The sequence below is a fragment of the Cryptomeria japonica genome, chromosome 6 (assembly GCF_030272615.1).
Source record: "Cryptomeria japonica chromosome 6, Sugi_1.0, whole genome shotgun sequence".
Lineage (NCBI taxonomy): Eukaryota > Viridiplantae > Streptophyta > Pinopsida > Cupressales > Cupressaceae > Cryptomeria > Cryptomeria japonica.
In genome coordinates this window covers 586,149,570-586,166,487 of record NC_081410.1, presented here as the reverse complement: position 1 = coordinate 586,166,487, position 16,918 = coordinate 586,149,570, and the positions used below count along the sequence as shown (strand labels likewise).

General features: G+C 36.1%; 1 protein-coding gene across 1 annotated transcript; it reads left to right on the top strand.

The window, feature by feature from the left end:
- Positions 1 to 5,019: 5,019 nt before the first annotated feature.
- On the top strand, positions 5,020 to 13,832 carry LOC131035720 (transcription termination factor MTEF1, chloroplastic). Its single transcript, XM_059207511.1, has 2 exons — positions 5,020 to 6,489; positions 13,696 to 13,832. The coding sequence occupies exon 1, from the start codon at positions 5,357 to 5,359 to the stop codon at positions 6,233 to 6,235; it is 879 nt and encodes a 292-aa protein (XP_059063494.1). The 5' UTR covers positions 5,020 to 5,356; the 3' UTR covers positions 6,236 to 6,489; positions 13,696 to 13,832.
- Positions 13,833 to 16,918: the final 3,086 nt, after the last annotated feature.

Here is a 16,918-nt window from a genome sequence, read left to right as displayed (position 1 = left end):
TCCCAAGAGTGATGTGTCTCTTGGCAGACCTCTCTTAAAAACATAAAACTTTGAGTGTTACTAACACTTTTCTCTTGCACCTAGGACCACGAAAGCCAAGGGAGAGGATAGTGTGTGTTAGAAGTAGGATCACTCGATAAACTCTTTTTGCACAAGTGTGCCAAACACAAAATTCACTTGTTCTTCTTTTTAACTTGTCATTGCAATGATTTTTTTATCTATTTGGAGATGTTGCTCCAACAACCATGATGTTCTTTTTATCTTCACAAGCAAATGTGTTGTAATCTAGGAATTTGAAAATCCTGGTCAACTGAATTAAGAACTCATTTTTGCTTGAAGTAAATCGTTTTGCAAAATAAGACAAGTTGATTGTTCTTTTTTTTTTTTACCAAAATTTGAAGTGTTGATTGTGAGTTTTGCTTAAGTTTGATGCAATAAAATAAAATTTGTCTTTGTCCTATTTTTAAGCACCAAAAGGAGAGTGTATCCTAACTTGCAAGAAATGAATTTGTTCAATTTTAGAGCACCAAAACAAATTGTATCCTATCTTGCAAGAAATGAATTTGTTCAATTTTAGAGCACCAAATGCAAAATTTTCATTTTTAAACAAGTAAAAGAAGTTAGTTTAGACCTGCACAAGAAACAAGTAGTTAGTAAAATCCAAAAATAGGGAGGGCTTCCACAAGCCTAAGAAAATTACTTTTTCGGTTATAGGGTCTTTTTTTTACAACGTTTTGTTATAATAGCGCTATTTTGTGTGCAAACAGAAGCACTATTTAACACAAACGCGTTAGTACGAAGACAAGAGCGCTAAAAGAAAAACTCTGACAACAAAAATAAAAGCGCCAAAAAAAACACAAATGCACTATTTAAGCCACAAAAGTGCTAAATAATGGTCAATAGCACCAAATTTGATACACTAGCGCTATTGTAAGTAAAATAACGCTAGAATGTCAAATTACAATAGCGTTACAACGCGATTAAAAGCGCTAAAGCGCGACCTGCGTGTCAAGCTCAACATGCAAACAAGTTAGTTGTGTTAAAAAAAAATTGTTTTTGGGTGTTCGATTCACGTCGGGTTCACCAAATGATGCTTTGCAAAAAGGATTAGAAAATCTGTTTGATGACAACACACACACAAGAGCAAACGTTAGTGTTAGCAACAAAAGATTATCCTAAACAAGCATATCAAAAGAGATAACAAAAGCATGAGAGAATATTTAACTAGGAAAGTAAATATAATGAGACATCTCCAAATGCCTCCTAACATGCTCTTAGCTCCTTCTCCTTTGTTCCTCTCCTCTCCAAGTTCCAAACTAGTGTAGCTCTCAACAACTTTTTGCACTATGGATGCTTATGGAGGTTTGAGATTGAAGTATTTACTCTAAATAAAAAGCTAATACTAGATGCTATGATGCTAAAATGGTTTATTTTAGGCCAAAATAACAAGATATTAGTGATTTATGTTAAATGCATTCTAAAATTCTCTATAACTTAGATGCATACAAGTTTTCAGGATCTGGATTATGAGCAAATGAGCTCTATTTATAGGAAAAATGGAGCAATGGAGGGTTGAGATTGAGTAATCTCAACAAGGGTCAGGATTGAATGATATTCAATTCATGTGAAGGCTTTCAACCCAATCCCAAGATGACAAGTGTCCATATGAGATAGGTTGAGAGGAGATGGAATAAACATTAAATGCTTGACATGACCTGAGAGTTAACTTGGGAGTTAAGGTCAAGGTTAGGTTGAATGAATAAAATCTTTATTCAAAGAATAAAGCTTTTATCCAATGGATAAACTCTTGTGCAAAGGCAAAAGGGATAACCATGGTCAAAGCAATAAATGCTTGAGGAGACACATGACTGTAAGTTGAAATAACCATAAATGGTTATGTAAGAGCCATAAGTGGTTTAGAAGACTTTTAGAGGTTAAATTGTTGAACACACAAAGCATTTAATGTTTTTCAAAGACTTTGGAGTCTTTGAGAAGTGACTTAAAGTTGCTTAGGAATGTGACAATAATTAGGGGATGGATTAGGCTAATTAGAAAGGGTTTAGATGAATCTAGAAGGGGGTTTAGGATTGCAAGTGGATTTGGTGGGTGAGGGAAAATAAGATTTTATTTAAAATAAAATTCATTTATTTCAATAAATGTGTGCAAGTTGCATTTGTAGGAAAATGCAAGTTGGGGGGGGGGGGGTGGTTATGATTTAAATAAATGTTTTATTTAATTTATTTAAAAGAGGAAAAAGGGGATTAAATGAAATAAATATGATTTATTCATTTAATTGATTTTGTGAATTTGGTATAATGAATTAATTGAAATAAATTGAATAATTTATTTAATTAATAGGAAAATGTTTGAAAGTGAATTAATTAAATATTAATTTAATTAATTGATGGCTAGTGGGTTTTTAATCAAATAAATAGGAAATATTCATTTAATTAAACTGGACAGATTTATGTGACTACAGATTGAGTAGCAAATTAAGTCAAAAATTAACTTTTTTCATACTTTGCATCATTGGATGGTCCTAAACATCCTTGATGTGAAACAAGGACTACAATGAATGGAGTGTAGAGTTTGATTTATTACAGCTTGTTATTCTTTCATTTGTAGATTTAGGTGATAAGATTGATTTAAAAATGTTTAACCCCACCTTAGATAGGATTATAGTTCTAGAGCATGGATTCAATAAATTTGTTATCCCAAGTAGTTAGCTACCAAATTTTGAATTAAAATGGCTTGAAGCTTATTGCTCCCTTATGCTTACAGAAGGGAAATTGAGGTCATTCAGTATGGGTTCTACTTTTGGATTGAGTTTATGATTTCTTGTTTTATATCTATTTGAGTCTAGGTTTTGTTAGAGAAGTTGATAGCCTATACATTTGAATATCAATACATGTAAAAAATTTGGTCACAATGTGCAATGAAAAATATACCGAATCTTTGCAATTATCTCATAAATATTGTACTCCACATCTTTTGAAATATCAACAAAAAAAGCTTCATTACGTTTCACATTTTTCATAGTGTATGATTTGTTTTTAACTTATTTTCAATGTAAAAGATTAAACACAGCTTAAAATGAATCGCAAGGTTCTGGATGAAGTGTTTAGGATCTACAAAGAAGAATTATAATTGTATTTGAATTTAAAACTGTTAATATTAAGTATTAATAATAACTTGAGTGACTCTATAATCCTAGATAGGCAACAATCATTATTTTTGGTCTCCATCTTAATAGAATCACATCTAAATATGAAAACCATTTATTTTTTTAGTTTTATTAGAGTAGGTAGTTTAGTTTGAATAATACATGCTCTCATAATCAAAGAATCAGAATGGTAGGAATTGTCGCCAAATCAATTGTTGAGTATCTTCAAGGTTCTTGAATCTACACAAGGGATCATATTTATGTAATAATACTTGTAAACGAGCATAAGATAAAGAAAGGAATTGACAAAGGGATCACCCTCCTAGGTCCAATAGAGCCTAAAGTGTAGAGGAATTCAATTTTGTCAATTGATTCTTGTTCATTGGCCATATCCAACACCAAGCCTATGTATTAAACTTGGAAAACCTATAGGGTTTGGTGACCTGATGATTTGGGAACTAATAGGAGTAACTTACCTCTTTGTAGATTTCACATTGGAGGAGGTTCTTGAGCCTCCTTCATACTTTGTTTTTCTTTCATTAGGCTTCTTCCTAGTTTTGATGATACTTCATTGGAGGCACTTGACTCTTCTTTAGAACTTTCATTTGTGAGAATTATTCCTTCTCACTTCTTCATGGAGATGGAGTTTCTTCTACAAGCACCATTGGATTTATTTCTTCCCAAGGAGAGACATGTTGTTTGTCATCATTGGATTGCATTCTTTCCAAGGAGAGACATGTTCTTTGTCATCATTGGATTCTCTTTGGGCTTCAAACTTGCTTTAGTGTCTCTATCTTTCACTTCATTAGAGGGGTGATTGTATTATATTATTGTGATCGATGTTGTTCTTGGGGGGTATTGATGCTGAGATCTCCATATGTCACATGATCTATCATTTGTACATGATTTGCTTTCTCTCTTTTTTGGAGAGGAGTTTTGTCCCACATGGCTTTCTCTTTTTCTTCGATTTGTGAGGGATTAGTTGCATGATTAGTCACACATGGGTACCTAACATGGCCTTACTACCAGGACCCATATTGCATTTTCATATTAGTCTTACATCATTTGCATTTCTCCTTAAGTTGCAGTTAAGGGGGGATGTTGGTGTGAATGTAGTTAGAACCTATTCACATGTTAAGTTTACTTAGAACCTAGCTTGCCTTTAAGTTAGTTGTCATAAAGTTACTTTATGTAACTTGTAATTTAATAATGTTCATAAGATCATGTTAGAGTTAATCATCTCGACAAAATCTTGTGTCAATCCCTTAGTTTTATGATATTAACATTCCCATTTACTTCTCTATAAACATGTGTCACCAAATAATCTTCAATCAAGTCCAAACAAACTAGAATGGTGTTAGCCCAAGACTCTAATTTCCAATTAGGTGTCTCTCTCTTTCTAACTACCTGGATGACAAGCATTGAGTCCCCTTCAATGTCAATGTGATCCAAGCCTTTAACTTTACAAAGTTATAAGTTGCTAGCAAGAGCCTTCATTTTTGCTTTGTTATTTTGTGTGATAAAACCCTATTTTGTGTGATAAAACCCATACACATTTCCCATATTTGTCTCAAATGATACAACACACGTCAACAAGACCAAATAAAATAAGAATACACTTCAACTAATCATTAATTGATACATTTATTATTAAAAAAAAAAATGCTTAACAACAAAAGTTTAATCTTAAAAATGTATTGAATATTGATCATATGTTTTCACTTAGAAAGGGAATTTCTATTTTTTTATTATTATAGTGATTATCCTTTGATCGAAGTGCTAGTTATAAATAAATCAATTCGATTAGTTTACCCTTCCCTATATTAAAATTTTAACATGCACATTTTCTAACTTTTTTTGGTCGAAACCCTCGTCTGTTCTTCTATTGTTGCCGTAGCTACCATGATGAACACCATGTCATGTCGTAGCCTAGCAGCTCCCATGAACTCCATTTTATTTTGCAAATTGTTTTCTTTTCACCCATTCCATTTTCGCAATGTTTTCTCAACTGAAGCTCATTCTCAGAGCCTGTTTTCACAATTTGCCTCCACCAAACTTAACCTGTCTGAGGCCGACATCACTCGGATTCTCAGGTTGAGACCCCACTTGCAGAACCTTTGAACCCTCCACAATGTAGAGAAGGTCATTCATTCGTTTAAAAAGCGAGGCTTCACTGAACTCGAAATTGCCAAAATGATGAGGATGAAGCCCCAACTTCTTGGATATGTAGAAACAACGTTGGAGCCTAAGCTCAAACTACTGGAAGATTTTGGTTTTGTGGATCAAAATCTGGTCAAACTTTTGAAGGAAAATCCATACATTTTGTGCAATAGCCTCGAGAATAGCCTTTTTCCCATGATGGAGTTTCTGAAGAATGTATTTCAGTCCCAGGATGTGCTCGTTAAAGCCCTGTTAAAAGCACCGAGACTTCTCAGTTTTGGCTTGGAGAAGACCCTGAAGCCCTCGCTTGCTTTCTGGGAAGGATGGGGTTTTTCTGGGACGAAGCTCGTAAGCTTCTTAAAGGTGACTTCGGCCCTTCTCTCACGCACCTCTCTAACGCTTGCACATTTGGATCTCATTCAGAAGATTGGCGCCGAAAAAGAAAGCACCGTGTTCAGATATATTGTAGGTATAGTGGCTATGAGACGCATGGAAACGTTAGAGGAAAAAATAGAGAATCTTAAACTCTGCGGGCTTTCGGAAGAAGAAACCTGGCAACTACTTGGAGCTTCCCCTGTAGTCCTTTCTTTCTCCAAGGAAAGTGTTAGTGAAAAGATGAACTTTCTTGTTAATAACACGGAGCTCCCTGCAAGTTACGTACTAAAGCACCCTAGCTTTTTACGAATCCATGTGGAAGAGGTTATGAAGCCGAGGTTTCTGGTTTGGCAGAAAATCAAATCCATTAACGGCTACGAGCTTCCTCTTTTGATGGTATTGAGTATGCCAGAGACAAGGTTTGTTAACAGCATTATAAAAGGGCATCCTGAATCCAAAATACTGTGGACAATATATGAAAATGCCATTTCTAATGCCTCCAACCGCTCAAAGAGCTCAACAAAAGATAATTTTTGATGGAAAAAGAGAGAATCAGGTCTCAAAAACCACAAAAATATTAAAAATTAGTCTTTGGCATTTTACATCCCTGGAGGTACCAGTGCCAATGATAGTGATGCGGAATCAGCAATTCGAGTTTCTGATGGCACCTAAGCCCTATAGAAGTGGCGATTGGGCTTGGAAGTGGCCCTGCCACATAGCTTGATCCAAATAGGTTGGGATTTGCCACTCGTTGGCACCCACGTTCTATGTCTAGTTGCTCTTCAACCAAGGTATGCATGGTAGTTATTAATTTTTATTTTTTTTGAGCTAATGGCTATCACTTTAGCCATTTAAGTGTGATGTAAGTATCTCATAAATCTGATCACTATGTTCCAAATGGAAATTATGCTAGTGCAAGAAGTGAACGATTATACATAATTTTCAGAAAGCAAGTTTTCCATCTAAATGTATACAGTTTCTGGATTTGACTGTGTAAATTTGTTTGACGGTCAAAAAAATTTACACAATCAAATTCAGAAAGTGTACACATTTATTGAATGGATTGTAGAAATCTAATTTGATGGTCACAAAATTTTACACAATCAAATCTAGAAACTGTACACATTTATTGAATGCATTGTGGAAATCTAATAGCTCTGAAGTTTTCCATCTCTCAAATGTTTGCAGAAATCGTAATTATGGGTTTGATTTAGAATCATTTATAGCACTAGAATCAGTCTGTGTGAAGATGTCATTTTGCGTGAAGATGTCATTCAAGTCCTTCAAAGAATACATGAAATCGGTAAGCCAGAACAGCAGGCTTTAACATTTACAGAGGAAGTTCATCAGCAACTGGACAACATCACTAAACATTATTAGTTGGAAGCCAGTTAAAACCATTTTGGAAATGACACTGACGAGGTCTATTTCAGAAAACTGTATTTAAAAATAATTTCCTTATTTATTGTTTTCAGTTCAGAATAACATCAATTACATGAATCAAAGCTGCAAATCCTCTAAAATAAATCAGTAACAAATTGCCAACTTCTAAATTTCAATGGATTGGTTGCTGTATTGCACCTAGGAGATACCCAATTCTAGAAACTGCTCATGATTAACTGAATTTGAGATCATTCAATGATTCATAGATCAACAGATTGTCGAGGGTTTAAAGAAACTGCTGCTAAATGAATATATGCCGAAAATTAAGTGAGTGTTTTAAGTTTTCATGTCAAGGGTTTCTTTCTAAACAAGGTGAGTCCAAGATTGATTGAGTCTCAGACGAGTTTTACCAAAAAAGCAAAATGTACAAGGCTCTGCAGGTTTTTGTCAAAATTTGTGAGTTGACAAACTCAGGGTTTTTTTGGGATGGGGTTCTTAAGCTTCTTACGGTTGTCTAGAAGTTCTCTCATGCACGTCTCTAACAACTGGACGCGTGGATCTCATCAACAAAATTGTTGCTGACAAAGAGAGCAAAATATTCAAACATATTGTAGGTATAGTGGCTATGGACCTCGTGGAAATGTTAGAGGCCAAGATAGAGAATCTCAGTCTCTGCGGGCTCTCGACTGAAGAAACCTAGCAAGAAGAAACCTAGCAAGTATTTGGAGTTGTCCCTCTAGTCTTTTATTTCTTCAAGAAGAATGTTAGTGAAAGATGAACTTTCTCGTTAATAACATGGAGCTCTGTGCAAATTATGCAGTGAAGCATCCTTGTTTGTTGCAAATCAGTTTCGAAAAGTGTAATGCCCCCAATCAGGGATTAATTAATTACTTTATATTGCACAATGGCTGTATGGCCAGAATCTTATTTACCTAAATCAGATGCTTATTGAATTTCCCTCTTTTCCTTCGATATCCTTCTTGCAGATCAGATTTATCTTATCTTCCAGAGCAGATTGTCATTCTTTATCCAAATCAGATCTCAACACATTGACTTACCTATTCGATTCTGATTTACTTTCTAATTTTCTGCTTTCCCAACATATGTTCATATCCTTTCTTTTTTCCACACTGAAGTGCTTCCCCTTTTTTATATCTCCATTTTTAGTGGGGGAAAGTCACATGCTTTCACTAAAATCGTACCATTCTCAAGGGAAACATCCCCTCACAAATGGATCGTTGCTGTTGGTGTTAAATATAATTTAATCTTTTATGCTCTTTACTTTTTCTGATTTATTAACCCAATTCCCAAACTTGATCCTCAACCAAATGATTTGCATCAACATTCTCTGTCCCCAAGCTGGCAGGAATGGTGCTCAGATACCAATTGTAATGTCCCCAATTTGGCATTAACCAATTACTTTATATTGCACAATGTCTTAATGGCCTGAATCTTATTTACGTAGATCAGATCTCTACTTTTTCTTTGCTTATTGAATTTCTCTCTTTTCCTTCGATGTCCTTCTTGCAGATCAGAACTATCTTATCTTCCAGATCAGACTATCATTCTTTATCCAAATCAGATCTCCACACATAGACTTACCTATTCGATTTCTGCTTTTCTTTCTAATTTTCTGTTTTCCCAACGTACATGCATATCCTTCCTTTTTCCACAATGAAGTGCTTCCCCTTTTTTATATCTCCATTTTTAGTGGAGAAAGTGGTGCAGGAGCACCCTAGGTCCAATAATAGGTCTCTTAGGTCCAAGAGTTCAATTTTTGGTCTTTTGGTTTTGGTTTGATGTTCTTTCATGTAATAAGGTCTCATTAGACCATTTTATGTTTATTGATGTCTAGTGTGAGTCTTAGGGAGCATAGTGGTGTCCAAGTGCACATATTGTAAAAGTGGCATAATGTTGTAAAGAGCAACTTTGCACTTTTTGTGTTAATGGATGACTTGCCAATCCATAATTCATATTTCAGTTGGTAACTGTTGGAGGAGGTTGGAAAACCTTTAAAATTCCTTGTAACAACGAAGTGGGGTTGATTTGATGATAGATGTTTGGAGAAGGAGCAATAATAAACATCTCGAATTCTGCAATTTCTAACGCCTTTCTGTTGTTCTCTTGGTTTATACGGGTATGTACGGACTTGTGTTGGCCTGAGACTGATTGGAGATGACAAAACTTTGAATCTACTTTCTTTTGCATTAGATTTCATTCGTTTTCATTAAGATATAAGGAAGATCCATTCATTTCTTTGCAAACTATCTGAAACCCTAGTTAGGGTCAGCAGTGAGTGAAAAAAATGCTTTTCTCCCCACTCCACTGGTGAAATTCCTTGAAACTTGGTGAAATGTCTTGTAATAATGTATCCTTTGATATGGCAAACTTGCAAAGGTTGGGGTGTACGGTCGCACATGTGGAATGTTGAAATTATAGCTAGCTCGGATTATGTTTCAAATTTAAATATTACATAAATATAATTCAAATTTGGTGTATAACTTGTGCGATTAAATTACTATTGGGCTGGGCCCAAAATCACACCATGTAACTTGTGATTAAGTTAAATGTAAGGGAGACTCATAATGTAACTTGTAATTGAGTCCAGCCCCAAATGAAACGTGTGATATGCAATTATTTATATAACTTGTAATCAAATTATTGGGTTGGGCCCAATTGGAAAATGTAACTTGATTTGGGCACCAAACTTGGCAAAAGGAAAATAACATGAAGAAGTCGGCCTAATGAGGCTAGGCCGACCTATGTAAGAGGATTGACCTATGTAACAAGACTCAATCATGGCAATCAGATATATACATTCAATCAATCATTCCTAGCAATCAAATATTCTGCCCTAGCAAATATCCTTTCTGCTCTTTTTCAGCAAATTGGTCTTCACAAAATCAACGAATTGCTTCATAACAGCTGGGCGAATTTGTATGCCAGACCAGGCCATAGATCTCCTTCACATATGTGCTAAATATTGTGCATGTCAAGCTCCATTCCAGTTCAGATCTGTGCATCTTCAGGTAGCAGACTTATTGGCAGATTTGTTGGGTGATATCAAGCTGTGACAATCATCTACCTTACAGCCGAAACCCTGCCTGTGCATCTTCAGATTAGGGTCTGCACATAAAGGAATTCATATTGACAAAGCACTGCCCTAGATTGGGAGTCTTATTAGATAAGTGATCTGATCCTTATTGTAATTGTAATTTGCTCATACTAAAGGGTTTTGATCTGGATCTTCGATGCTGGGTTTTTCCTCCAAGAGGGAGGTTTTCCCAGGGTATATTGTGTTTGTGTCTCTTGTGTGTTTACATTTAAGTTAATTTCTGAGTTTACTTAAATCTGATCACTAAAACTAATAGGAAGATCATTGAAGGTCTGAGACTCTGATATCTCAATGTATCAGGCCTAGAACCCTAGTGTCTTGAAGCAAATGACTTTAGACTGTTGGGAGAGGATCCTTGGTGGCAAGAATGGTTGTAGGAGATCATATGTAATGTGTCTGAAGTGTTGGAACAGGAGTTGGTTCCATTGAAGCCCTGAACCTATTTGGAGCATGCCTAGTTACCTAATTAGGGCTAGTCTAAAAGGAGGACAACCAAAATTTGGAGCTTTCTGTAAAAAGTGACCCCACCTGATTTTGAGATATGTTTAAGAATGTCCAAAAGGGTATTTGGAAATGCCCTTACATTTTGAATGCCATTCCTGACCTGAAAGTTATGTCAAAAAAACCATGTTTGGAAGGCTACAAGGGAGTATGAGGATTGTTGAAGGGAAACCCATAGTTTGATGAACAAATGTACTTGTAAGCAGTTGTCTGAAGTTGTTTTGTTATTGTCTACCCCTGCTCCGCATCAGAAAGTCACATCCTTTCACTAAAATCATACCATTCTCAAGGGATACATCCCCTCACAAATGGATTGCTGCTGTTAATGTTAGATATAATTTAATCTTTTATTATTCTCTTTACTTTTTCTGACTTATTGTCCCAATTCCAATTTTTCATCCTCCAAATGATTTGTTCTTCCGTCTTATATCTTTACATTTGAGGGAAACACAACTCATCATGGCATGCCTCTTGACCTTTCATTAAACTTAATCAACTTGTGATTATATTATATTATATTTTACTATTATTATTTATATCTATATTTTAACCTCATTATTATTATTATTTTTTAAATCCTATCTCAGAAAGGGGACATTATAAAAAAAGACTATGACACCCAGGTTTCTGGTTTGGTAGAAAATAATTCATCAATGCCCTTGATCTTTCTCTTTTGACATTATTGACAATGTCAGAGACTAAGTTTGTTAACAAAATTATAAAAGAGCGTCCTGAATCTAAAACACTGTGTAGACAATTTATGAAAATGCCATCTCTATTGCTTCCAAGCACACAAAGATTTAAACAAAACATAATTTGGGATGAAGAAAGTGAGAGGCAGGTCTCAAAAACCACAACAAATTTATTGATCTCATCTTTGGCAGAAGGAGGACAAACCTTCTTCATCCAGGTGTTGACTGTGAGCAATTGACATTCCTATGTTGGTATTCCCTCTCCCCTGCGCTCTGTGTCTAGTTGCTCTTTAAGCAAGCTATGCATTATAGTTATGTGAGCTAATTGCTATCGCTGCAGCCATTGACGTGTGATGTAATTGGTGAATATTTAATAGATAGAAGTTTTCTAACATCTGAAAGTCATCTCTGAAATTTTATCACTATGTTCCAAATGGGAATTATGCTATAGCAATAAGTGAACAGTTATACATGATGTTCAGCAAACAAATTTTCCAGCTCCCAATGTTTGCAGAGATTGTAATATTGGGTTTCATTTAGAACCATTTATAACACCAGACTCAGTTTGTGTTAAGATGTCACAGAAGTCCTTCAAAGAATACATGAAATAACTAAACAAGAATAGCAGGCATTTTCATTTACAGAGAAATTCATCGGCAATTGGACAAGATCACAAAACATTATTAGTTGAGTCAGTTAATTACGCCGAAGGCGTCTCTTATTTGAAATGGAGAATCTAAATTTTAAAATCAATGGTTCATGGTTCCCTAAAACGAATTTCTTTTGTGTCTGTACGTGCAAAGTTTCGTGAGGAAAACTTTTGAGAGGAATTAATAACTAGCTGACATAGCGCCTACATCTTCCTTTGAAAGTCACTGTTTTTGCTTTTCTGTTCTGACTCCTCGATATCAGTGACCATGTACATTGCACTTCCTAAACAGTACTAATTTGCAGAGATGTGTAAGGTGCCAGATAATTGAGGTGAGCCAAAAAATTATTATTTATTAACCGATAAGGCTATTCTATGTGCGAAACCCACCCGAAACGTCATGTCTCATGCCGATTTCCAGTGGGCGAAAATTCCGGCCACGGTTATTCTGGCTCTAAAACGGACCTTTCGTACAGCGTGATAGCGATGTGTTAGTCAATCGTAGCCATTTATTGCAAAATCGATGGTGTAAAATGGGCGTCTAACACGCATGTTAGTCAATCTGTACTGCCGTTTTGGAGCCAGAATAGACGCGCCCAAAATTCCCGTTGGCAAATTTATTATATAGATCATTGTCTAGCAACGTCTGGAGAATTAATTAATTAATTTATTTCACCAGCTCCCACCGCCTTTAACGTGTGTTGAAATATGAGAAGCCTTTAACGTGTGTTGAAATATGAGAAACTTGCAGAAGACGCATGGTAGGAAAACTCGGTGCTTCAATCTCCAACTATGTCCTCTAAATCTCTCTCTCCATCACAATGCTCTCGACACCCACGGACTTGCACACCAACTGGTGCAATAGGGCTTCAAAACTTCATTTTGCAAACTCTGCCCATTTTTTCTCATCAGCATTTTTTACAGTATTCACAATTTGTGGAGAATCTTGAAGGAAGTCACTTTCCATGTTAATTGCAATTCTGTAAAACTCTTGATCGCCTCTCTTTGATTTGTTTAGCCTAATATGTATTTCAAAAGCTTTGAAATCTGCACAGGTAGTAAAAAGCCACAGATTTCCTTCAAAAAAAACCTTGAAATCACTCAATCAGTGAATGATTTTAATATAGTGATCCAATCTAGCCTTGTACTCAATAATTTGACAGCAAAGAAGATGACACCTGTATCAATTTTTTTTTGTGCTACCCATAGCCAAGTTCTCGAGGATTTGCTTTCAGGTAAAAAAGAAGAGGAGCAAAGTAACATTTTTGCTTTGCGATGTTACCAAAATGTTTGTTACATTTTCTTGGCCTTAAGATATTTTTATCTTCTCAATACATTTTGTGTTTAGAAGTAGATCAGTTCATTTATAATTGAACATTGCAAGTTGGATTATGACACATGCCTTTAACAAGTACTCGAAATTTTCTCATTTTTTATGTCTAACTTATAGGGTTCAAAAAACCCTAAAATTATTCAAATGCAATCCTTTTTCTTGTATCTTTTTAAAAATTGCCTCTGGTATATGCGTTTTTATATAGAATTTAAATGAAGCTATCAATTTAACTGAAACTAGATCAAAAAATTATGTTTTAAACATTATTTGTTGTTGCATTTCTACCATTTTTGCTCTGAGATTAGTTTATTATTTTTTGCACAGCGATTGGGCAACTATCTTTATGGCTCCATGCCGCCACAATTGGGATCTTTGATCCATTTACAAATCTTGGAAGTTATGTATTTATGTCACTTCTGTTATTGTTATCCACTGTATGTATGCTTCTCTTAATGATGGAAGGAAAGCAGATTACTGGTTTTTAATTTGCAGGAATAAAGGTATCATAAAATTTTCATGAAAGATTGAATCTATTTGGTATAAGGCTTTGGCCACTGCCTGTAAAAGCCACCGACTTTTACCACACTTTAAATATTTTCACCAATGTTTGGAAGCTAAGTTGCTGGTCCCGGTTCGGATTCAGATTCTGGTTTCAGAATCAGGTTAGTAAATTCATTCAAATTTATTTTGGGGTGGGTTTGGGTTCGCTTTGGGTTCGTGCGTACAAAAATATATAAAAATAAAAAATAAAAAATATATACATATATGCAGCAGCAAATAAGTTCATAATACACCACTGTCAAGTGTCTCATCCCCAAAGGAGATGTGTTTTACCTTTTCAGCCTTTTTAGTGGTCTATTTTAGGGTTGGAGAGTTGACCAAATAGGCAATAAAAACTTCAAAAAATTTGAAAAAACATGTTTAATTGCCAAAATTTGGCCTGGGTTCTACTACTGAATTTCATATTCATTGGAAATTACCCAAAATTCACCTTGGGCCCTTCTAAGCAAACCCATAGGGCAAATTCAGGACCCTAGACGAATTTGGAGAGAATTTCCAGAGGACCAGAATTTGGACAGAACTCAACCAGGACTCAACGGTTTTCCAGAAGAAGCTGGCAACTTAGTGTGGAAGGGTTGCGACTGCTCTATCTCTTATTGATTTTAGCCAATATTTGCAGTCATTGTTCGACAAGTTTCCAATAAGTTCTAAAAATTTATTATATTTGTCACTATGACAAATTTCAAAATACATAAACTTAAAATTCAGACCAAACGAATCTATGCAATTCATACTTAAAAAATTAAATTTCCAATGATTTTTAAAAATACAACCCTTCATATTAATATTATTTAAGTTTAATATCTATTTATATATAATTTATTATTGCAAAGTCTATACTGCAACTTGAAATTTTCTACTCAGCTCCTCAACATAAAACAAGCCTCAAACCGTCAAGTTTCAGACCACAACGATGGATCACACTGGATTCAGTTTCCTCTTTTTCACGATTTCAGTTGCTAGATTGCCATATTAATTTTGTTGGTGCAACTTTAAAATTTTGTACTAGAAAACAAAGGCAATATAATAATTGAAGGGTTGGTAAAAAAACAAAGGAAATATAATAAATGTGAAGAGACAGATATATACAGAAAACAATATGGGCAACCCCATCTTTAATGTATGCGTCTATTTTGGCTCCAAAAGTGACCTATCGTACCAACGACATGCATCGACATACATGTCCGAGACATGCATACCATGCCAATTTGGCGTAGCGGCCGGACCCACAGTATGTGACGTGGACTTGTCGATTTCAATTGTCAGGGCCCATGCAAAACTACGTGGACATGCCGGAGGATGGCCGTGGCTTGCTTACTAGTTAGCAGTGGTGTGTTGTGCATAACACGCACATTAAAAGCTAGGAAAAAGAAACAATCGACGGCGAGTGTAGAAACCGCGTTCGGACGATAGGCCGACGGGAAAAAGAGGGCGCGAGCTTAAAAAAAAGCCATAAAATAAAAAAAACCGTCGGCGATTTAAGAAACCACGTTTAGATGGCATACCAGCGGGAAAAAGAAGGTGCTGCTTCCAAAATATGTACCTTTGTTTCAGAAAATGTGGCACCATTTTGTGCCTAACATGGAAAAAAGAAGACTAATGCACAATTAAAACATAAGGGCAGGTTGCGAGTCATTGTTGAAGTGCTATTGTTGAAGAAGTAGGTTGCGACTCATTGTTGAAGGGCTCTTGTTGTAGAAGCAGGTTGTGTTGTTGAAGGGCGTCTGATTGTTGAAGCAGGCTGCATTTTTGAAAGGCGTCCGATTGTTGAAGCAGGTTGCATTTTTTAAAGGTGTGAGGTATGTGGAAATCGGCCTCTACAAGTCGTCTTTTTCCTGTTTGTGTTTGGATTTTATTAAAAATGATGGATGCGTATATTTTGGGTTTGCATTGTTTGTTTTCGTTTTTTGTTTTGATTTATATGTAGTGCGAAAATTTGCTTGTTTTGGAGGCAGAATAGGGAGAAAATTTGCTTGTCTAACCGTCGCGTTAAGGTTAGATACCGCGCGGGACGCGTGTTTGTTGGCTCGAAAAAGCCTTACATCGCGACTCCTGACTAACAATCCATGGTAGTCCGGTAATGGATCAACCTTTTATCTTTGTGATTGTAGATTTTGGATTGGACAGCTGGGATTGGGTTAGAATGCGTGTTAGGTATTTGCGTTAGGGTTAGCCGCGTGAGGGTTACAAGCTGTGTCAGTGTTAGAAGGCGGGTCAGGGTTAACGGCGTTAGGTTAGAACGCGGATTAGGGTTAGCAGCGGTAGGGTTAGTAGGCAGGTTAGGGTTAGAAGGCGGGTTAGGATTAGTCACATTAGGGTTAGAATTGGTGTTAGGTTTTTGGTTGGTCTTGTTTGGGCGAAGCTATTTGGACACACTTCTGGCTCCAAAACGAACGCATCTGTTCTGGCTCCATAACGACAGAATCCTTCGATTTTGCAATAAATGGTTGCGATTGACTAACACATTGCTATCATGCTGTATGAAAGGTCCGACGATGCAAAACGAGCAACTAACATTATTTCCCCGATGACTTTCTTTTCGCTGCAACCTTCATCGATGAACATTTTCACTTTTGCGCTTTTTAGTATGTGTCTTACCGATAGCATCATCGGTTATCGACAAGACAATTTTCTGCTTTTGTCGCTTATGTCGATTTCACTGTTTTGCGGGACAAAAGGAAATGGCGGCCAGGCAATCCGCAAATCAGCGAAATCAACTAACACGTGTTAGTCGCTTTTGCCATTTCACGGGGCAAAAGGAAATGGCGGCCACGCAGTCTGCGAATCAGCGAGTCAATTTCGTTGATTCACGAAATGCGTGGGTGTCATTTCCTTTTGCCCCGCGAAACGGCAAAAGCGACTAACACGTCGTGTTAGTCGATTTCGTGGATTCCCTGGCTGCCATTTCCTTTTGCCTCGCGAAATAGCGAAAGCAACTAACACGTCGTGTTAGTTAGTCGATTTTGTTGATTCGTGGATTGCCTAG

Coding starts and splice junctions, on each gene's coding strand:
- LOC131035720 (XM_059207511.1), top strand. CDS start 5,357: ATGATGAGGATGAAGCCCCAACTTCTTGGATATGTAGAAACAACGTTG.